The sequence below is a fragment of the Mesoplodon densirostris genome, chromosome 1, assembly GCF_025265405.1.
Source record: "Mesoplodon densirostris isolate mMesDen1 chromosome 1, mMesDen1 primary haplotype, whole genome shotgun sequence".
NCBI classification, from domain to species: Eukaryota; Metazoa; Chordata; class Mammalia; order Artiodactyla; family Ziphiidae; genus Mesoplodon; species Mesoplodon densirostris.
This window is the reverse complement of record NC_082661.1, coordinates 186,425,667-186,450,632: the sequence shown is the minus strand read 5'-3', so window position 1 is coordinate 186,450,632 and position 24,966 is coordinate 186,425,667. Positions and strand designations below refer to the sequence as shown.

The window sequence follows — 24,966 nt, the reverse complement described above, 5'->3', positions numbered from 1 at the left end:
GGAAGATTCAGGGAGATGGACTAATTAGGAAGCATCTGCAGTAATCTAGATGAGGAAGGATGGAGGCTTGGACCAGGGTTGTGGCAGCACTGAATGTGAGATATGGTGAGATTCTGAATATCTGAATAACGTTGAGGGTAAACTAAATAGGATGTGCCAGTGGATCAAGTAAGGGGTGTAGAGAAAGACAGGAGTCAAGGAAGACTCCAATCTTTCTGGATTGAGCAACTAAAAAAATGGAGTTGTTCATTGCGGTGGGGAGCTCTGTAGGAGGAGATCTGCGGTGGGTAGATGAGAAGCTCAGTTTCTGATATGTTATTTAGAGATGCCTACTACCCAACCAAATATTTGTTTTCAATCAAACAAGGCAAGAAGTCTGGGCTAGAGAACTAAACACAGATGGCATCAGCATATTGATGAATTAGTTGGGAACATCAAACAAAGGTCCTCTCTTGGGCTTTATCAATGGTGTACTGGGTAACTTGGGTCTGTCATTGAGCTGTCCATCAGTCAGAAAGAGATGGATTATCACCAAACTCCAGCTTTGATCACGTAATATTTCTAAGAAAGTATTATATTCAGAACAGTAGATTCTAAGGCAATGAGTTCTCAACTAATCACACTCAGCAAATGTTACTGAGCACCTATTACGTACCAAGCGCTGCAAAGCACTGGGAATATAGTAATGAAAGACAGACATGGTGGTCTCTCCCTCTAGACAAATTAGTGTAATGAGGGAGACAAAATGAAAACAATACTAGCACATATATGATTAACTAATTAATAGTAATTGTGGCAAATCCTATATAGGAGAAGTTACAGAAGGTAGACTATTTGTGAGTATGTTTCTTCCCGGACAACTTCCCCCAATACATGGTGTACTCCCACCGTACTTCCTCTCCAGCTGTACATACAGTCTCTCAGGGACCAATGACATCACCAAAATGACACATAGTTCCTAAGGAAATAGTCAGTTTTTAAAGATGGTAAAGTATTCATGACCATCTTAACCTTTAAGAATCTTAAATGAAAATACTATGTCCACCTCATTCAATGTTGAACTACCTATACAATGAGCTGTGATCTCTTCACATTTCTGGGACCAGGGGTCACCTAAAATAAAGTGTAGTCTGCATTTGGCTGAAAGAGAAAACAGAATGCTACACCTGAATTCTACTCTATATAGGTACTCACACAGAATTTTAAGATGAAAGTAAGAATCAAAGGAACTCTTCTAGTCGCAGCTGACTACACAATTATACGCACAGGGATGGAACTTTAGAGCTATAAAATATGCATGATGTTAGAGAGGATGCAACCCAGTATGACTCTCATCTGATAGTATAGAAAACACAAGGTCAGGAAGACTACATGACTATATAACTTGCCCAAAGTTAAACTGCTAGTTAGCAGCAAAGCCAAGACTAAACGAAAATCTCCCCAACACTTAACTCATGCTGCACCAGTATAATTCTCACTCTGTTTTTTTCTATTAGAAAGAAGGAAAAGAAAGAATGAAATGGAGATACTGGTACAAGTTTTCACTTTGAGAGCCTTCTTTTGGAGAATGTTTTATGAACTAAAAGTATACTTTATGAAGGACTTTTAATATCCAGGTTATTGGTGCTGAGAGGGGAATAAGAGATAATTACTATATCATGGAAAGTGGCCCCAAAAGAATAAAGAAGGCAGTCTCAGAGATGGAGGAGCAGAAATGAGTTATTGCCCACTTCTGTATTCCCAGTACCTAAAACAGTGCCTGATGTGTACTATGCATTCAGAACATATTTGTTGAATTTAACTGATCTGAATTAAATTACAGACTATAAAAGGCATATGTTAACATTATTTTTGTTTGTGAAAGTCAAATACATTGAATCCCCATATAATGATGACAATGAGAGACCAATAACTGCATTATATCAACGTCTTTATGGTACACAATTTTTATATGTTATAGAAGATTTAGTGTGGCATATATAACTAAATATACATGCAGAAAGACAGAAAGAAAAGCTCTTATTGTGAGATTAATGAAACTTTAGATATTTGTGCAGTGCTTAACAATTTACAAAGCATTTCCATATATATACCTGTATGTATGTATATAAATATCCATGACATAATTTGATATCTAGTAGAACATTATATTTACATATTATATATCTTATATCACACACATATATATTATATGTAATAGACGTTATTATCCACTATTTATTGCTGATGAAATCAAAGTTCTGAGAAGCTGTTATGCAGCCGGCAGGTGACAAAAGTCTGAAATGGAACTCAGGTCTCTAACACTTCCAATTCAAGTGAACCTTCTACTCACTTCCACTGGATGTTTAAAAGATGACAGGTTTTCACTTGGAATAATGGCAAGTTTGTGTGCAACAGTCATTGTCTTTGTAACCTCCCTCCTAACAGGGAAGGGTAATAAGTCAGACATGGTTTCACAAGATACCTTGGCATGTGGAGACTGTGAACACATATCACTAGGCTATCATGTTTAGGTGTTAGAGTTTCTCTCTTTTAAATATTTTACTATTAAATAGCATACAAATGGAGATTTACTTCTAATTCCTTATAAAGGTTAAAATTATAACAATGCAGATCAATGACTTCAGCAGTGAAATAAAGGGCGTCCTGCATCCATGTCAATGTCAAAGAGTCGAAAAAGAATCCTTTTACTCCTTAACCTAGCCAACCTCATGCTCATCAATCGTCTGGGCTCGAGAAAGGAGCTCACAGACAAGAATCCTGCCCTGCCCTTGTTTCCCCACGTCAGTCCTGCACAGTCAGCTCTGGCTCACCTCGCTGTCTCCTTCCACTCCATCTCCTGACCATCCACGGCCAGCAGCTCATCCAGTTCCGTGAAGAGCTGAGGGGGTGCTGGACTGTCATCCTCCTCGCCCAAGATGAATCGGATGCGTTCTGCGGCGGGAGAGACTGCAGAAGTGAAAATACTGTGGTTAAACATTGGCTGGACAACCCTGAGGAAAGTGTAACTCCGAGCTCTTCCTCCGTCCCCAAAGCTGATGGGCTTCCCTTCCACATTTTCAGTGGACATCTTCCTTGCTGAGCCTTCCTCGTCCACAACCTAAAGATAAACAGGAATCCAAGGCCTTCTCTAGTCCTTTAGCTCTGAACTGTGTCTCAGCTCTCCACCACTCTCCAGAAGGACAGCGCTCCAGTTCTGTGTGGCGAGTGGCAAAGAACCTTTAGCCCTATGATGAGCTCAGGTCCAACCACATGACCTTCCCTCCTTCCCCACTGATGACCCATCCAAAAGTATAAGACAGAAACCAGCTTGAGCCAATCACTTTTTCTACAACAGTGGGAGGGGGCAACAGAGCACCCCAATGCTGGGTTTCCCCCAGGCCCCCGCCTCCCAGCCACCCTCCCTCTGTCCAATGCCCAAAGCAGCCCACGCCCTCGCAGGTTCCTCACTGCCCATAACTGCCTAACTACAAAGTTGATGAAGGAATATTTAACAAGATGGAGCCTCTTCTGTACATAATGGCAGTACCCAAAAATGTTTAGTCACACTTCAATGCACTTGAAAAACAAGCCCAAGTAAAATATTGTACACACGAGGGGAAAAAATTTCCAACACACTCAAGCACATAATTGAATGCCCTACTAGCTCCTTTTGACCCCATCTCCTAAAAATCATGTAATGAAAAATTAACTAGAATTTCCCCCAGGTTGCGGGCTATTTTCTCTTTCTTTAAAAAAAATGGAAAGCATTTGGAAACTGATGGTTATATTACAAAACTAAGGCCCACAGATACTCCTTATAATCCCTGGGTAAAACCAAGAATATACATGTGACTGCAGTCTGAGTACACAGATTTATTCATATGCAGAACTTTTTAGAAATATATGTACTCAACCTAAAAAAACAAAAAACTTCCTACCATCTGAAAACCACTATAATCAGGACAGAATAAAATTCCAGAGATCAAAATATATTTACTACAAACAAAAGCATGAAAAATATTCAACCTACTTAGTAATCAAAACTAACTATTAAAATAAAATATATGTTTTACCTATAAAAATGGCAAAAACTTTAAAGAATGATCATCTCAATGTTGGCAAGGGTTTAGGACACGTGTACCAGCACCTTCCAATTTGTGTCGCTGGTAGGAGCCTAAATGGGAACATCTCTCTGAAAAGGTATGGAAATGTTTTTAAAGTGTATCTATCCTGTGAGTCAGCAATTCTACCACTAGCAAGATGTTCATTCTAAATAAATAACAGTTGTTATCACAAAGTCTTAACTACAGAGGTGACCACTACAGCATAGTTTATAATTGAGAGAAACAGAAAAAGCTTAAATGTCCAAAAAGAAGGATTGGTTAAATAAACTATATTACAACCATTCAATCAAATACCACACAGTCATAAAACATGAAGATGAGATTATTGGTTTTTGACATATATATCATATAATATTAATTAAAAAAATAAAATTACAAAATCATATGCATAAAGCAATCCCATTTTGGTAAAGAAAAAATTACACATATATCCATAAAATAGTCTGGAAATGAGAGAGCCCTCATTTTGCATGGTTCTAATGAGTGTAAATTTCAGCTACCACAGTTTGGTTAAAGAACACTAGTCCCCCAACAACACAGCTCAAATTTCAGCTGGATAGTAAATTAACTGTGAGTAATTGCATAAAATACAATTACTGTATTTTATGTACTGTATTTTACATATATGTACATAACATATATGCATCATGATCGTGACCAATCATAGTGCTCCTTTCGAAGTCTGCCAGTGATTGGTCACTACACATTTGTTATCCAGTTCATGCACAGGCAGCAAAGTGTGTAGCTGTGCTGCCTTCTTGTCTTCCAATGATAAATTCATATGACATGAATAATCAAAAGAGGGAGCTAGCCAACAAAGATGAAAGTACAGCACAGAAACAAAAAGTACTAACACTGGAAGTGAAATCTATGTCAAATACGAATGGAGTTACAGAAGACCTAGCTGATTATGGGAATGTAGATAATGCTGCCGTTCCCCATTTGAGAGACTCTAGATGTAGAGTCAGAGGAACTTAGTGAAGGTGAACTCATTAACATAAATAGTAAGGCAAGTGGTTGTAACAAAATGCTAACGATGTCCCAGAGGAAGTGATGCTGGCAAAAAAATTTCATGCTAAAGGAACCCTCAGAGACATTCCCTAACACAGAAAGCGCAAACGATAAAATGTGGGAAGCTGATCCAGACTCAGAGAGGAGAATGACGATTGCTCTGGGCATAGAAAAGATGCTCACTCCATTTCATGAATTGTACTGTAGGAAAAAGGCAAACTACTTCCGATAAGATTTTACAAAGAAATCAACCACTTTAATCTCAATGTTTCTAATGTCTTAAAATAGCAAATACTAAATAAATAACTAGTTTTACTATTTTTTTCACTTCCCTATAACTTTATAGCCAACAGTAAGAGAGATTTTAATGGTTTGGCAAATTTTTTAAAGGTCAAAGAACAATAATAACTTTTCCCATTGATCATTAGGATCGTTTTGTATAATTTCAGCTTGCATAATCATTTTTATGGTCCTGCACTACAGGGTAAAGCAAGTATTGCCTGTATACATACCTTTTAAATGTTATGCAGTTTGTTTCTAGGACTTCTATTTTCTTCCTTTCACTTTCCTATCAATTTTAAAACGTGCACAACTCATTCATGTATTCATTCAGCAATATTTATTGAGTACTGTCTATGTTCTAAATGGGCTCTGCTTCAGGCTTTGAAGATAAAGCAAAGAACCATGACAAAAAGGTCCCTATTCTTACTGCGTTTACATGCTAGCAGGGAAAACAAACATTAACTAATTAATTAATTAGTTAAGTGAATAAATAAATTAGTACATAAACCAATAAGCAAGAAAAATATCTGCAAACTGTTTTGTGCTCGCAGAACATTAAAATAAGGTAACCGAATACATATTAATATAAGATACAATATGTTTTACTTTTGTAATTAGAAAAAAACAGCTTTAAAATTTCTTAAATCTCTGGGAGAAAAAAATCTAAAGTTCCAGGGCTTTTGTGTAAAAACATTTGCAATGCCTTTCCAATCAAGAAATGGGATGTGTAACTATTTTAGAGGATCACAGAGGGCATGAAAGAAATGATATGAGGGTAAGAAATGACTGGCAGAATTTAGAATCTGGACACTACTCCTAACAAGTAAAGTGTTCACACTACTAGAAATGTAGTTATTCAGCAGAGTGGTTCTGAAACTGACAAGTCACAAATTTAACTGACTTTTCATCAACATTCAACATCAAAGATCCCTGAGATAGAATTAGCTTTTAGAAGAGAAAAGTCTACATTTAGAGAACCAACTTTTTGTCCCTTTCTAAAAGATATGATGTGGGTTTGTCCCCATCTCTAACAGAGAAGAATAAATGTCTCTCCTGCTTAAAGAACAAATTCTCTTGCACAGACACCACACACATCTTTGCTGAGCTCTAATCCACAGAGCATTACTCTGTGGTCTGGTGCTCTCAAGTTAGGGAAACAACTCACTGCTTATCAGACAGCAAGCAACTCAGCTGTGACTTCTGTAAAGTCGAATGGAAGAAGGATGTAACGTTGTTACCTCCAGGTCTTCCTCTCCAGGTACCATATCTAAGCACCTTTCATAAGTTGTCTTATTTATTAAATACAGCCTCCGAGCAACCAATATAACAATCCCTTTGGGATAAAATTCCAAAATTGTGTATCAAAAATGAGCTTGCTACTCTAGTTTCTTTCCTCAGCTGCTCCTCTAATCAGAAGGAAGCTTCCCCAGGAATCAGAAATAAGAGGTCACAGCAATTGTACTGTCAATATCAACATGTGGGAGGGGCATCCTCTATGGCCAGCAAATGCCCTCCCCAATTTCTAACACCATTCTTAACACAAAGATATGCAGAGTGAGAGTCTACCCAATGAAGTACATCAGGAATTCATTTTTTCCCCATAACTTTTGATCAGATAAAGAAATGAGCTAAATACAAGACACAGTATTGCATTGAGACTCTGGAGCCAAACTGTCTGGGTTTGAATCCAAACTGTGCTGCTTATTTGCTGTGTGATCTGAGAAAAGCTAGTTAACCTCTCTGTGTCTCAAGTTCCCCACCTGAAAAATGGGATGATGATGATCACCATAGTAGCTAAAATACAAGGTTTAAATTCGTTTAAAAATTGTTGACCCTTACTAGCAAAACCTGCCTAGCTTCTAAGAAAGAAAGCTCTCACAGATATTAGCCTTGACAACCCTTATATGTTGAAAATATATAAGGTAAGAAAGAAAATAGCCAAAAGTTCTGCATGTTTTACTTCAGTGAATTAAGTGGCTTCAGTAATGAGAACACAAAGGTGTGTGTTTTAGGAAACAGCCAATGAAAGAACAAGGGGAAATAATGAAACCCCTTCCGCCTCACTTTAATACTGGGGGGGGGGCAGGTGGGGGGCAAAAACATCAGAAAATCAACTTGCTTTACAGATGAATAGATTATGATTCTAAGTAATACCTAATCTAGTTTCATCATAAAAGAGAACCTGGAGAAAAAAAATGAGACAGGGTGACAGAGAGGAAAGAAAGGAGAGAGAGAAACTCTCAAATTCATCCAATCACCTTTGTCAGAACAGAAGGAGGCCCCTAGATCAAAGTGAAGTTAATGTCTCTAATCTGCCTTGATGTTTTTCTTTTTTTATTCTGCCCTCTGGTTAAAATGTGTTTTGGCTTTTTTGAGTAGCTCTAGAATTTCCTGGAGGGTCCTATATCAACATGGTTTCTCTGACCCAGGTCCACCTGTTGGAAGACCACATGATGGTCTGCAGGGCTTGGGGACACCCAGTGCTCCCAAACCCCCATTGCCAACAAGAAGAAAGCAAATGTAGGGCAGGGATGCTGTCCACACTTACTGCTGCCACCAGCTACTGCAGCAGACATCACTTCCACACCCACACTCTATCTCCTGTGGAGCTTGAACTTGGCCTGTGCGTTTGCCTTTCATATAACTCTGGCCTCCATCTGTGCATTCAACCTTTCTCCCACAGCAACCCAGAAGTGTCCTATGACAAAACATACCTGCTCAATTTCAGATCTGTTCCTTTTTCCTGTCTAGAATATTCTTTTCTTTCCTCTCTAACTCTGATTCAATTTCTAAGGCCCAGATGGAGAGTCTGTCTTTTCCCATAACCTCTACTAACCATTCCCAGAGACATGAATCTCTCCTTTATTCAAACCATAACAACACTTTATGTCTGAATCACTCATTTAGGCACTAACAAATATACAGCTTGCTCATTAGTCCCTAAACTTTTGTAGATGCACCTTCTCTCTCCAACTAGGTCACCAAGGCCCTGGAAGACAGGGTCTGTATTTTATGCACCCTCCTTGAAGACCAACACAGTAGTGTGCACCTAACAGTCACTTTGAGTATTAATGAATTAGACATGACTAAATAAAACTTGGACATTTTCAAATACACAAACACACAACCGCTTGCAAAAAGCAGCTTACATTAAGAACTCTGAAATGGAAAATAAGTTTGGAAAACTGTCCTTATTCTACTCTTCCCCTTAATCCATCTTTGCATGAGCTGCACCAAAATATAGTCACCATTCCCTGTACAGAAAGTCGCAAATAAAAGAATGAATATTTCCGGTGAGCTATTTTCCTCTGCTAGATGCAATCTCCTCCTACCCTGAGGGACCACAACATTTAATGTGCACATCTATTAAGACATTTAATATCCACTGCTTGGTGTGTTATTCATTGCCGTACTTTGTCTTTGCAGCTTTTCATGCCTTACCTAAACTGCTCTTGGCACCTATCTTGGACACAGTGAAGTTATACAAAAGTGAATGGATGGAAAAATGAGTAAAAGAATGAATGAAACAATGAATAATACATATTCTGCCCCAGTTCCTCACAAGCTATCGTTCTATGCTTCTATCCTCTGCCTCTTTTTAAGCGCAACTAGGAAAATGACATGATATAACAAAATGAAAACCCTGGAGGCTTAGCAATATTTGAAGTATAGTTCCTACACTCTCATTTGATAACTTAATTAATATTTATTAGTTTTTAGTGCATGCAATACACTATGGTATTTATTGAAATGACACAAAATGTTTTTTAAGATAAGATCTCTGTCCTCAAGGAACTTAAAGCTGGAAGATAACACATAATAATGGGGGAAAAATGCTATCAATAAAAATGTAACACTCAATAACTAACATTTTTGAATTGTTACACTGTACTAGGCACTGTGTTTAGTACTTTCCATTTACATCATTTATTTTACACATGCCTGTGAAATATCCTCTACTGTTATTCTCTTGTATTACTCTCACATTACAGATAGGGAAACTGAGTATTAGAGGCTAAGAGGCTTCCCCAAGATCACACAACTAGTAAGTGATATGACCTCAAACCCACTTGGTGTTACTTGCAAGCCCATTTCTTGGCCACCACACTCTAATGGATGATCTCACTTTTCAAAATGGTCAGGTTTCCATATGAACAGTACAGACAGTAAATGTACTGGATTTCAGAAGAGGCAGAAATCATAATGGCATATGAAATAGTCCTGAAGTAAATTAATTTAACATTTGGTTCATTATCCACTGAACGGTAATTTCCGAACATGCCCTTTTATTTTTGGTCTGCGAAGCATCCCACTGTGGTCACCCTGCAGGCTACCCAAGAAAAAAAATTTTAATAGAAATAATGATCATAACGAACATTCATACTGTGCATGACAAGCTTACATGCAAATTCCCTTCTGTGGGTTAAGTGAGGACTTCTGGATTTTGTATTTTCTCCTTGTCAAAGTCCACCATCTGGTAAAGTCTTAGATCTCAAACCAAAGTATAAAAAGAAATAACTATTTGTTTCTTTAAGTTATTAATGTGCTATCACCAACTGGTTTACATAGTTATCATTTTAAGTATTCATTTCTCTTCTTCATTCTGAGATAAAAGTTTGTAGGTAGATACCATGTTGTTAAAACTTCCACAATTTATCTGATTTTTAGGTCATCGTAGTACTCTAAAAATGCACTTAAATGTATATATAAAATCCTCAAACTTCTTTTCCCATTCATAACTATAAGAAATGATAACTAGCTAAATGAATAAATCTCCATATATATAAATCTTTAACATACATACACACATTTTAGTGGCATCTGTTACTCCTGCCCACCTAGCAACCCTAACCTCTTTTTCTGATAACAGCACCCCATTTTTCTTTGGAGAACTATCTTTATCCTTGTAAGTCCACTGAGGCTGAATTACCCTCTCTGTGACACAGGCCTGGACAATGAGAATATCACAATTCTTGGCCACAGCAATTAATTTTCGAGTGGACACTTCATCTAATCCAGGCCAATCAAAATGAAAAATCATCAGCTTTTCGTTGGAACTTCCAGGAAATAAATTTTCACTTTATGCTAAGGTGATAAGATGGTAATAAAATCTTTGAGTGCAGTTGGTCACCTTGCAACCCTAAGGGAAAAGCCTGCCTGGGAATAAGAAACTCAGAACCAAGACAGAAACAGGCTCCTGATGCCATCATTTAAGCACCTAGGTCCAGCCATGCCTGAAGTCAGTAACTTTTCAATGATATGTAAGGATTCCTTTCTAGCTAAAAGTAATGAGGCAATTTTTTTGGTCACTTACAACCAAAGATTTATGATATAGACATCTATGATGCCATTTGAATGGGTTAGGGTAGAACTAACTTATATTAGCCATCCACATATCAACATCTTCAAAATAATTGCATTGAAGAACCTGTTTTTATAGAATCCAACTTTTAGTGGAGTAATCTGTACGAGTTCACCTAGAGTTTCTCCATGCCCTAATCTACCTCTACTTCAACATATCCAGAAAATGACTGCTGATTTACATGCTGGCAGGCTCTAGACAGGTAAATTAGATGGTTACTTTTTCTGTTTCAAGTTAGCTAAGAAACTGAAACAGCCAAATAGCATTCATTTAGATGGATAATTTTTTTAAATACTTAGGTATCCATGTATTAATAAGCTCCCACACATGAAAAGCTGTCAATTATCACAATTAGCCTTAATATGCCATGACATTATTATGCCATAAAGAGTCAACAGCACAAGAGCCTAGATTTCAGAATACTACCAAGCAATCTTACTTAGGGGCAGAGTAAGCTCAATTTCAGCCAACAAGAGGTGATAAAAACTGGAGTTCGCTGAGATATTTTTGGAAAATACCTGTGTCTTAGGCTTTCATCTTCAAAACGTTGAAACAGAAAATTTACCTACAGTTTACATTACAAAAGCGTTATCAGGACTCAAGTCATATTTACAAGATATTCAGAATTCTTTAGAACAAAAAGGTGGTAGCCCTTACATTCCCCAATTTATTCTTTCTCCTTCATAATTTCTGCTAACACAGTAGGTTGGAAAAATTAAAACTAGGCTTTTCAGTGGTGTTAATACATGTACTTAAAATGCTGCTAAGCTATTCACAAAGAAGTACTCCCAGTGACGGTCTACCAGTGAAATAAATTTTATCTATGAAACTTCAGGGCACACCATATTGAACCATTGGCTCAAAGCCTTTTGGGTCTGCTGATGCTTTTTATTAATCATTCCAATTATATTAATTATATTATTAATATTATTCCAATATTTCAAGAATCTCTATCAGAAAGACTTAAAATTCTAATCAGTCATTTTGGGTTTTAGCAGCCTCAGTAGGGACCTAAACTAAGTAACTATTACAGACAGAATTGTGTCCCTGGCAAAATTCATGTTGAAACTCTAAGCCCTAATGTGATGATATTTAGAATGGAGCCTTTGGGAAATAACTGCGTATAGATGAGGTTATGAGAGTGGGCCCTTCATAATGTGATTAGTGCCCTTATAAGAAGAGACACCAGAGAGCTTGCTTCCTCTTTCTCTCCACCATGTGAGGACACAGGGAGAAGGCTGCCATGGAATTGGGCCCTGACCAGGGAACCTAATCAAATGGTACTTTGATCTTGACTTCTCAGCCTCCATAACTGTGACAGATAATTTCCTATTGTTTAAGCTATATAGTCCATGATATTTTGTTACAGCAGCCTGAGCTAATACAGTAACTAAGCTAACTAATTAATGGTGAAACTAAACTTTTTGACTTTTTTTTCTGGATTTTTCTCATCACCATATCATTTTCCCTACTTCATTTAATCCAAGTTTGCATGATATTCATGAGCCCTTGGTGGGGGACAGGCTCATAAAACAGTAATAACCCAAATTTCACTGACACTGTTCTAGTTGCATATCATGCAACTGCACCCCACTGATAAATCTACCTCCCAAGTATTTTCTGGGTCCCCAAGGGATGTTTCACACTTATCCTTTTGGCTCCAGCCCCACTGTTGCTGCCCTCTGTCTGAAAAATCACCTGCAAAGGGTACCACATTTTAGACACTGTCACTAGGGCCCAGCATGGCAATGTCATTACCCTGCCAAGGAAGTCAGCTTCCAAAGTTCCCAAGGAGGCAATATCCAAGGTGCCAAAGCAACACAGTAGTAAAAAAAAAAAAAAAGCAGGTGACCAAGAAGTCTGGTGGAATATCATAACAGATAATGTGGATTTTGATGTACATTGATGTACATTGTTCAGAGTGTTGTTTGGCCCCTGCTTGAGTCTTAAGTTATGTCTTTTGACATCTACCACATGCCAGAGAATTTACAGAAGAAAAATGATTCAAGTAAGGAAGAGAAATTCCTACAACCATGTCTATTTACTCGAATTTAACCACCAGGGTGTATCTGCCTTGTTACAAGGTACCTAACACCTTACATATCTGGATAAGCATTAACTTTTGGTTCTTATTTTTAACTCCCTTCTGGTCGTTTGTTCAGATCAAATTCCTTTCCCCAAAGAACCAGCTTTATCCTGACCTTTCCTTCAGTGAATCAATAAATTCTGTTTTGTTTATTCCAGTTATAATTGGGTTTCTTACACTTGAAACCAAAGGCCGATTTATATAATATATATAGCAAAAAAACAGAACCAAATGTTAACGATTACTATCCCTAAATGATGGAATTATTGATTATTCTTGTTTTCCTCATTTTGCTTATGTGTAATTTTGAAATTTTCTAAAATTAACATTAATGTCATTACCATAAGGAAAACAAACCTATTAAGGTATTTTTAATTGCTAACTTGAGGACAGTCATGCCAAATTAGTGCCAGACACTTCCCTACCGTACTTGAAACTACAGAATCTCAATTATCTTTCTCAACAAATGTGCAAAACAAGCATAACCCTCATGCATTTGCCTTCACAGCTGTCTAGGGATTCAAACAGCCAGTTCTGAACCATGTAACAGGACTGGCTGGCCATGGTTCTGAAAGCTAGCAGACAGAGCAGGCACACAGGTCTAAAAATAACTCCATGGGCACAGAACAATGGAGACAGGGTGAGGGGCTTTCCATGAAAGTGGCATGGAAAAGTAAGATGCTTTCTATAAAGAGGAACTCACCCTTTAATTAAGATGGTAAAAAATATGGCCACCAGCAAGCTCTTCCTAAAAGACTGAAAAGTTCCTAATGCATGTTACAGTTCCCATTTCCATTTTCCTTTAATTTCTCACTCCCTACTTCACTTCTCTTTGCTCTGCCAGAGCTGTCCATGATAAGGATTATATGATGAATCACTCTGCTTAAGAGTGAATACATCAGCATTTTCTCCAGGCTCAACTCAGAACAATTATCAGCACAATTTATACCCTAAGGTTTCCAAAGTCAGACTCAATTCTCATCAACATTAGGAAGTCTTCCCGATTCCCAAAATAAACTCTACAGACTTGCTGGAGTGCAACCCTTTTCTATACAAAGTAGCTAAATTTACTGCTCCAATATTAGTGTCCCAACCACCATGCTAATGCTGCCATTAGATGCCCCCACGTACAAAAGAAGGCATCCTCCTTTCTGTAGACTGTCTTTCAAAATGCCTAGGAGTATAAAAACACCAAGCCTTAGAGAATCTTTAGGACTCCTGAGTTCATCCCCACATGGCCAAAATATTCTACCCATCTTTCCTGGATAGCAATATTGAGAAATGTGCTTCCAAACATAATCCCGTTAAAAAGGGAGAGTGGGGAATGGAGACATCAAGGAAACATTACATAGGTGCTGATTTTTTCTAAAGAAAAAAAAAGTCACATTCCCCACAGATATATCACTGCTCTAAAGATTTTGATAGAACTCTGAACGTAATACAGAAATGTCAGCAAGATTCTACAGTAAGCTTTTCCGCCTTAAGTCTGCTCTGAGTTGAAGATCCAAAATTAGTGGCAGTGATCCCCCACTTCTCTGAAGCTTAATTACATTCTCGGCAAAGAAAAATATATATAGCAGGTCCTCCAACACTACCAATTTGACATTAATAGTTTCACTGTTCTCAGACAACACGATGCTTCATTTGCCTTGTTTTATCTACCCAGAACGCTCTGCATTATTGAAACCAACCAGCAACATATGTCCCCTGACCAGCAAAGACCTCAAAACCAGGCCAGAATCTTAAAGACCACTTGTAAAGCCTGAGAAATGGCACATGGATAACAAGAGTCTAATTAATATAAACAATAAGTTTTCATGCTGTTTCATTAAGTACCTTCCCAAATTATCAAGAGCACTTAAAAAATGCTAAATCCATTTTCAGTAACAAATAAAATGAAATCAGCTAAGTTTTTAGAACCATATCTTAGAAGAGAGGAGCGTCATTTGTTACAGAAATAGACTTCCTTCTAGCTTATCCATACAGCTAAACCACACAAAGCTGATAGAAAACATAGATCAAACTGTGCATGTGGGCTGGTTAGGGACTTTGATTTCCCATTAAAGTCTGCTATGAACAATCTATGTGTTTCACAGAGTATTATCAACAAACGTAAGGAAGTCACCCTTTTCAATACAATATGTTTTCACTATAAACTTTCCATGCAACATTTCTTTATCCCTTATATAAAAGCGTATTTATAAGACTTCAAGTCATCTGGAGATAATCTCAGTTCATTAGAGGGAAGTAAATGAGCACCACTTCAAAAGTCATTATTAGCAGCTTCCTGTTCAGAAAGAACAGGCAGAGAAAGCGTTTAGTCACTTCTAAGGTTTGTGGTGATGAGTAAGGCATGGCTATTCCTTAATTGGCTGCAGAATTTCCAATTAATTAAATACCAATCACAAAATTTAGAGTTCCTTTGTCTTCTCAGACGGTCACCTTTTCTTTAGATCCACCACAGGTCAGTTTAAGCTGGTTTAGAAATACTTTTGTCAAAATCTGTCTTTCCTAGAACTATGTTCATAAAATGCTTTAGTAACTTTATAAAGTAGAGATTACGCATTCACCAGAAAATTGTCCAAATCCCTCTGTCACCTTCCTTATGTGGAGGGGCAGGAAAGAGCCATGAGCAAAGTGGGATATCTGGGATTCAGATATAGAGGGATATATAAAGAATGAGACAGGGAACTCCTAATAAGACAATAGAAGGTGCTCTGGGTATGAAAAATGAGACAAACCAAAATCTCTAAGAGGAAGCCAAGATCAAATGCCAAAGCCAGCAAATATAAATAGCAAACCTAAAGGAACCAGAAGGAAGAATCAAGATCAAGTTACCAAGTTAAGAGTGAAAAGCTAGGGTAAACTGAGATAAAAGCAACCCAATGTGGATATGTAGATGAGTCAGTAGGTCAAGGCAAATATTAAATATAAATACTCAAGTTGTTTAATAATGTGAAAATGAACTAAAGAAGTATTACTGTTTTGGGGGCTATGATGGGGGGGGTTGTTCTCAATACATTTTAAGGAGGACTTATGTAAGATACTTAAAGACCCTCCAAACCTTGCAGATATGTTGGCAAATTCCCCCCACATGATCAATTAAGTGTTCACAGGAGCTCGTTCTCACTTCAGGGGAAACAGGTCTTTCTGACTTAGGAAGCATTCACTGTTCGGATGGAGTTCTGCACATGCCCTCCTGTCTAGTGATAGCCAGGGAATTTACTTCTCAAGACAACACAACCCTGAGTAAACAGTAATCATGGGTGGAGTGATGGAATCAGAATTATAAGTCCTAGATCCCGTGCTCAGCCCCAACCCCAAATGAGCAAATCCCTCTTCACCCTCTGGCTCAGGTTCCCCATCTAGTTGACATATAATAACAACAGGAAAAAGGAAGACATTACAAGACACATCCATGGATGATGAAATTGAATTTTACTCTTCTGCCTTACAAAATCTATTCAGGAATACAAGACAGTGCTATTAGATTCAATGATCTACTAACGTGCTATTCATTCTGTCATTTTTGATCTCATCTTTCATTTGAGCAACAATACCTATCAACAAATTTTCAAATGCAAAGATTAAAAAAACTGAATTTGGCATTCTTGGAGGGAAAAACTAGTAATCCTTAGCAACATTCTCACCCTTTATTTACCCTGCTTTTCAGTCAAAGATGTGTAGTGAGCAGTAACTAAGAGTATTTAAAAACCAGCGATAAAGGAGTTATAAAATGAATGAAGATATTTACTCTTCCTTTTTCAATGAATTTATCATCAATTGTGGCAACAAAAATAAACCTCAGTGAAAATGACCTAAAGAGGTAAAGGCACATAACTAACTCCAGAGACCTAAGTGAGCAGGAAATATTTAAGATAATTTTTAAAACTGAGACTGGAAGAAGAATAAAGCATGTGAATAAGGATGAGGGATTTCAAACACAGAAAGGGAAAGGCATGCATGATGGTTCACAGATTAACAAAAATACACAGTAAAAGGAAGTAAGCTATGCACAAGGGTGAATTACTGAAATGAATGTGGAAATTCTATATAGAACACATGTTTTGATGCACAGGTCCTACTGACAACCAGCTACTTTTTCTCTTCAAGTAGTGTCTGTCTTCAAAGCACACACATATCAGCAACCCAAAAGATAATAAATATTAGACAACATTGGTTATTTCTGAGCTGCACCCAAAACACATACACATGAAGATTATTATACCCTTAGGTATACCCACTCAGTCTCTACTCTTGCCTAAAAGAGATTTTAGGAAGTGTAATTCTCTACTACAGTAGAACAAAACTCATGTTTTGTTACCATGTTCCTTTAAAAAGTCTTACTTTTTCGAAACAAGAGCCCAAACATTTTTACAGATTCCATTGTTGGTTTACATAAAAATAAATTACAGTTATTAAATACATTCTGAATTTTTGCCTTATATACTCAAAGAAAAACTGGCCAATGCCCAGTTCTTACAATGTTATATTCATCTAATCCTACTTTAAACCACACCCCAAAATGCCATCTAATAGTTACTTGTGATCTCAGCTAAATAAATCCCCTAAACAGCATTCTGAAAGTCAGTTTCTAATCATTTTTCCTGGCTACTGATATAAAATAGACCTAAATATTAATATTTTATTATTTGGACATGAAATTGGTGGCTACTAAATTTTCTCCTACAGAGTAATTCATCTGAGTCATATGGATGGCTATGTCCAAGAATTCACTTCAGAAACATCAACTGCAACTAAAATTTTTTCTGAAATGTTTGTATGGTATGTCCTGCCATGAATGACAGTTGGTTCATTTGCCTATGAAATTAGTATGCTCTGAGTCCAAAAAAAATTTACTCTTTCACATGCTGAAATCAAGCTCACTTCAGAAATGAGTTTCTCTGCTCTCTTGAATCTACTACTATTTTAAGTGATCAAAGACTTTGAGAACAATAACTTGGCTTACAATTCATTTGGGATAAAATCACATGTAAGCAAACTGGGCTACACACCCACTGCAGTCTTTTCTTCCAAAATTTATACTTGTATTTTCCAGAATCACAAGATTTCGTTCTTCCTCTGTCAACTGATCACCACTTGCAAGCCTCTTCAAAAGACAGTTACTAATATGGGGTTTTTTGAAGAGTCTTCAGCTTGCTTTCTATTTTTTCCAGCCAAGCAGTATAAACTGTAATATTTGCATTAGTTAGGGCACCTGATTAGAAATATTACTTAATAAGAACATCCATCAGTAAATAGCACAAACTAGGACGATATTATCTCTTTTAAGAACACTCCTATAACCTACGTATTATTATCTCTATATTCATACATGAAACATGTTCAAGGAGGTTACATACATTACTCACATCACAAATCTAGTAATGGAGGAATCTAAGCTTTAGAATGCAGTTATGTGGATTTGGCTGACTATAAAGTCTGTACTTATTTTATTACAGTGTGTTTCCCCCTTCATTTCCATTTCTACTGTATTTCTTAACACAGGGTACCCCTTCAAGAGCCCATGAACCATATCTCAAAAACATATCTGGCCACTGACTGAACTTTTTGAAAGTGAGTCATGTTAAAATCTTGATAATAACAATGTTTATTTTTCTCTTTTTAAGTAACCAAGCACTATATATTACCAAATGCCTTCCAATGAGTGCTAAACTTTTGTCACACTAAGCTTGAGATTGAGCCATTATTCCTTTACTTTTCAACAAGCCATCCATTCTATTGCTTTTAATTTATTTTCCTCTGATTATAAATGACTTTAAGAGCTGTCTAAATTCATTCCAGAGCTCAAACAACATAGCCTATAAACTTGTCAGTTTTAACTTTGGAGGTTACAGATCTGTTTGAGAGTCAGATGAAATGTGTACAAACACATACAAGCAGAGTTTTGTAAAAAATGAATGCAGTTGCTTTGAAAAATAATTTTCTTCAAACTCATCAAACAACTTTCAAAAAATATAAAGAAGACATTCATGCCAGGGAATAAACTAACCTCCTAGGGTTGCATGTGTCTCACTTCCAGTGATGGGTGTACACTGGAAAAAAAGAATAAAATTAACTAACAGCACAGACACACACACTCATAAAATCTTAGAGGATTAAAAAAAAAACAGTATCCTATAAAAATTAGCAAGGGACCATTACAATCTTTAAGACTAACTGTCAGGGGTCAATTAGTGCTTAGAATAATTCAGTACATTAACTGAAAAAGTACCTTTCCATTTTACAGCTCTGTCTAGAGAACTTTAAAAACACATGTGATCTGTGTTTTAAAATGGCTTGTACCGGGCTTCCCTGGTGGCGCAGTGGTTGAGAGTCTGCCTGCCGATGCAGGGGACAAGGGTTCGTGCCCCGGTCCGGGAAGATCCCACATGCCGCGGAGCGGCTGGGCCCGTGAGCCATGGCCGCTGAGCCTGCACGTCCGGAGCCTGTGCTCCGCAACGGGAGAGGCCACAGCAGCGAGAGGCCTGCGTTCCGCGAAAAAAAAAAAAAAAAAAAAAAGGCCTGTACCACCATGGTGACCAGCTGATCACTCAGCTTTATGGACTCATTTCCCTAATCTCCACTACGGTGAAATATGTCAGACAGATGTTTCAAGGCGCATCTCTTACCAACATATTCAGGTCCAATTAAAAACATCTGCAGATCTACATTACAAATGCTTTCAAATAGAATTATTCGCTAAGGTCCAGAAATGTTAGAGGGAGGATTTTCTTCTCTACTTCAAGTGCAGCAACTCTGTTTCAAAAGTCAGGCTGCTGGAGAATTAATTGAAGCCCAGTGGATGACATTCTGTCAAAACAATCTGCAAACGTTTATTTTGCTGCCACAGTTCAGCTGAAACCAGTTCCTACTGCGATACTGACACTGCTATAATGTTGATTCATTCTTTTGTCTTCAAAAATTAATAACCGAAACTTTTGTTTTTTAAATGGTTTGCAATTGCCAACAATATGCTACCTCCAACTGGCTCTAAATAAGGCAGTTCATGATTTAACTTGTTCTCAAAAGCAGGAAGGCATCTCTCTCTGAAACTCTAGTTCCTAACTGGTTTCTCGTGCAACAAAGTGAACCTAAAGATCCTACTGCTGTCCTTTATGCCCAAGAAGTGGTGAGAGAGAACTTCAGAGCCATCAGCAAAGAAGTCAAAAAAGACTTTAAAATGTGCACTTTAAGTTGAAAATTTCTATGTTATGGTCATTAAATCGTCCATGTTACAAACCAATCCTTTCATCTAATGTGTGTGTTCTTCAAAACTTTAATCAGAGGGGATAACTGAAGTAGCCACCCAGCCTCAATGTATCTCTGTAAATCTCTATGCTCTGTCTTTAAATTTTAAAGAGTCTCATGAATTTTGCACTTAAAATTAATGAATTTATGTTTATTTTATTATAAAAATATTTCTTTCCAAATATCCAAGTAAAAGTAATGCCTTCAGGTAAATATATATTTATACTGTGTTCCGTACCACTCTATCTCAGGAGCACCTGGAGCCCAGTCTGAGAAGGAAGTTTTCTCTGTGTCCATTAAAGAAGGTCTAAGTCAATGTCAGCACATGGCTTTGCAATGGCTCGACACCCATCCAGGTGACTATGACCAACTCTCAACCATTCTTTTCAGTTCCTCGTCATAACCAAACTGACTATGATAAAGTAATATAATGACTATTCGAAATCTCTTGTCTATTTTTGTTTTCCCAGGAAACGCAACTCAAGTCCAAGTCCCTATACCCCTCAAAACACTTACTTGCCTTCTCAACCTTGATGAGGTGTGATTTTGGACAGGTCAGCTCTGCCTAAATCTATGGTATTTGCATGAGTTTTAGGTTTGATGCTGTTGGACATAGACGAGGGAGAAAAACAAAGAATTCCATGGGAAAGGGAGGAACCTAGAAAGTCAGCCAAATTTCCAGTCTCTCAAGATTCAGATAGTCATTGTTTGGCTTGATAATTTTATAAATTCCAAGAAAATCAAACATACTATTATTTAATATGTTTGGCTTATTCAATCTCCCTTCAACAGCATGGATAACTAACGGTTGACCATGAATGTGCAAAGTAGCTGTAGTCTATGATCCTATCAGGCAGGCTATTGATTCATTCACATTCGTAGGTTTCTATATACTCATATGTATACTATATACATGTAATGAGTATACTCATCTATATACACTATAGTACTCTGAGTGGGCTCACATCCCACAAGGGGGAAAAACCCACATGTAAACAGATAATTACAGTAATTGTGTTAAGAGCTTTTGATTTATTCATTCATCCAACTGACACATTAAACACCTACTGTGTATTGAGCCCCACCCAAGTAGGCACTATGCTAGGCACTCTAACAGAATAATGTCGTTTGTTTTCCTTAAAGCATTTTGGAAGCCTACAGTTCAGTGTAGCTAGAGCACAGAGCATGAAAATGTGGTAAGAGAAGAAAGAGGAGAGTATAAAGATAGTATGAGATAAGTTGTGAATGGCCCTACATACTTTGATAAGGCATTTAGACTTTATCCTCTAGTACCAATAGGGAAGTATTGAGGGCCTCAAGCAGGGAGTGGTAAAACCAGCTGTATGTTTTAGAAAGTTGTTTAGGGCAGTGCCATAGTTGGTGGGAAGGAGGGTAGCCAGCTGTTCTTACCACAATGAATATACCTATAACGCTGTGATAGGAGTTGTGGACACCTATTCAAGTTCACTAATTTTTGCATCTCAGCATCTTTGTTTTCTTAGCTGCACACACCTTGAGAATGCAGCTGCTGCTTCTGCTTGCTTCTAACCATCTAATGACCTGTGGTTAGGCTACGCTGATTCAAAACTGTACTCAGCATTTCTTTTGCCAATCTGTTCGTAAACACACCACTTCCACTTATCAGACAACATCTGATAAGCCTACCTTATTTTCATCCATACTCTTCACCCACGTAAAAAACCTAAACTAACTTGTGGCAAACCGAGGCAGCAGTTCCTGCTGTAGTCAAATAATGGTGGTGTGGCTTCTGATGTCAATGGCTTCGGAAGGTGATCCAAAACTCAGACTTCCATTCTCTCAGCTACTCTCATTCTACATTAACCACTATTAACCCCTGGTAACCAATTACACTTGAAGTATCTTTAAGTGCTTTTTCCGATGGTTGAAAGCAAAAATCTAAAGCAGGCTTTTAGCCAAGACAATACCTGAGTTGTGTTTTCCAAACAGGCCAGATCATCAGATTCACCTGAGGTGATTAAAAACACAGATTACCAGGTTTCCGAGTCTTAGTAGGTCTGAACAGAGAGGGGTGAACCAGGAATCTGTATTTTTTTTCTAATTTTTATTTTTTTTATTTTACAAATTTAATCAGTTATACATATACATATGTTCCCATATCCCCTCCCTTTTGCGTCTCCCTCCCACCCTCCCTATCCCACCCCTCCAGGCGGTCACAAAGAACCGAGCTGATCTCCCTGTGCTATGCGGCTGCTTCCCACTAGCTCTCTACCTTACATTTGGTAGTGTATATATGTCCATGCCGCTCTTTCACTTTGTCACAGCTTACCCTTCCCCCTCCCCATATCCTCAAGTCCATGCTCTAGTAGGTCTGTGTCTTTATTCCTGTCTTACCCCTATGTTCTTGATGACATTTTTTTCTTAAATTCCATATATATGTGTCAGCATACAGTATTTGTCTTTCTCTTTCTGACTTACTTCACTCTGTATGACAGACTCTAGGTCCATCCACCTCATTACAAATAGCTCAATTTCATTTCTTTTTATGGCTGAGTAATATTCCATTGTATATATGTGCCACATCTTCTTTATCCATTCATCCGATGATGGACACTTAGGTTGTTTCCATCTCCGGGCTATTGTAAATAGGGCTGCTATGAACATTTTGGTACATGTCTCTTTTTGAATTATGGTTTTCTCAGGGTATATGCCCAGTAGTGGGATTGCTGGGTCATATGGTAGTTCTATTTGTAGTTTTTTAAGGAACCTCCATACTGTTCTCCATAGTGGCTGTACCAATTCACATTCCCACCAGCAGTGCAAGAGTGTTCCCTTTTTTCCACACCCTCTCCAGCATTTATTGTTTCTAGATTTTTTGATGATGGCCATTCTGACTGGTGTGAGATGATATCTCATTGTAGTTTTGACTTGCATTTCTCTAATGAGTAAAGATGTTGAGCATCCTTTCATGTGTTTGTTGGCTGTCTGTATATCTTCTGTGGAGAAATGTCTATTTAGGTCTTCTGCCCATTTTTGGATTGGGTTGTTTGTTTTTTTGCTATTGAGCTGCATGAGCTGCTTATAAATTTTGGAGATTAATCCTTTGTCAGTTGCTTCATTTGCAAATATTTTCTCCCATTCTGAGGGTTGTCTTTTGGTCTTGTTTATGGTTTCCTTTGCTGTGCAAAAGCTTTGAAGTTTCATTAGGTCCCATGTGTTTATTTTTGTCTTTATTTCCATTTCTCTGGGAGATGGGTCAAAAAGGATCTTGCTGTGATTTATGTCATAGAGTGTTCTGCCTATGTTTTCCTCTAGGAGTTTGATAGTGTCTGGCCTTACATTTAGGTCTTTAATCCATTTTGAGCTAATTTTTGTGTATGGTGTTAGGGAGTGATCTAATCTCATACTTTTACATGTCCCTGTCCAGTTTTCCCAGCACCACTTATTGAAGAGACTGTCCTTTCTCCACTGTACATTCCTGCCTCCTTTATCAAAGATAAGGTGACCATATGTCCGTGGGTTTATCTCTGGGCTTTCTATCCTGTTCCATTGATCTATCTTTCTGTTTTTGTGCCAGTACCATACTGTCTTGATTACTGTAGCTTTGTAGTATAGTCTGAAGTCAGGGAGCCTGATTCCTCCAGCTCCATTTTTCGTTCTCAAGATTGCTTTGGCTATTCGGGGTCTTTTGTGTTTCCATACAAATTGTGCAATTTTTTGTTCTAGTTCTGTGAAAAATGCCATTGGTAGTTTGATAGGTATTGCATTGAATCTGTAGATTGCTTTGGGTAGTAGAGTCATTTTCACAACGTTGATTCTTCCAATCCAAGAACATGGTACATCTCTCCATCTATTTGTATCATCTTTAATTTCTTTCATCAGTATCTTATAATTTTCTGCATACAGGTCTTTTGTCTCCTTAGGTAGGTTTATTCCTAGATATTTTATTCTTTTTGTTGCAATGGTAAATGGGAGTGTTTCCTTGATTTCACTTTCAGATTTTTCATCATTAGTATATAGGAATGCCAGAGATTTCTGTGCATTAATTTTGTATCCTGCAACTTTACCAAATTCATTGATTAGCTCTAGTAGTTTTCTGGTAGCATCTTTAGGATTCTCTATGTATAGTATCATGTCATCTGCAAACAGTGACAGCTTTACTTCTTCTTTTCCCATTTGGATTCCTTTTATTTCCTTTTCTTCTCTGATTGCTGTGGCTAAAACTTCCAAAACTAGGTTGAATAAGAGTGGTGAGAGTGGGCAACCTTGTCTTGTTCCTGATCTTAGTGGAAATGGTTTCAGTTTTTCACCATTGAGGACGATGCTGGCTGTGGGTTTGTCATATATGGCCTTTATTATGTTGAGGAAAGTTCCCTCTATGCCTACTTTCTGCAGGGTTTTTATCATAAATGGGTGTTGAATTTTGTCAAAAGCTTTCTCTGCATCTATTGAGATGATCATATGGTTTTTCTCCTTCAACTTGTTAATATGGTGTATCACATTGATTGATTTGCGTATATTGAAGAATCCTTGCATTCCTGGAATAAACCCCACTTGATCATGGTGTATGATCCTTTTAATGTGCTGTTGGATTCTGTTTGCAAGTATTTTGTGGAGGATTTTTGCATCTATGTTCATCAGTGATATTGGCCTGTAGTTTTCTTTCTTTGTGACATCCTTGTCTGGTTTTGGTATCAAGGTGATGGTGGCCTCGTAGAATGAGTTTGGGAGTGTTCCTCCCTCTGCTATATTTTGGAAGAGTTTGAGAAGGATAGGTGTTAGCTCTTCTCTAAATGCTTGATAGAATTCGCCTGTGAAGCCATCTGGTCCTGGGCTTTTGTTTGTTGGAAGATTTTTAATCACAGTTTCAATTTCAGTGCTTGTGATTG

At 37.6% G+C, this 24,966-nt stretch overlaps 1 protein-coding gene across 2 annotated transcripts in view; it reads right to left on the bottom strand.

The window, feature by feature from the left end:
* The window catches only part of SLC4A4 (solute carrier family 4 member 4), a 305,356-nt gene that overhangs the window by 210,113 nt on the left and 70,277 nt on the right, over window positions 1–24,966 (bottom strand). For both annotated transcript variants that reach the window (XM_060092522.1, XM_060092530.1), the window contains exon 3: window positions 2,814–2,949. In XM_060092522.1, the coding sequence (XP_059948505.1) occupies window positions 2,814–2,949 (136 nt within the window). The remainder of the gene's footprint in view (window positions 1–2,813; window positions 2,950–24,966) is intronic.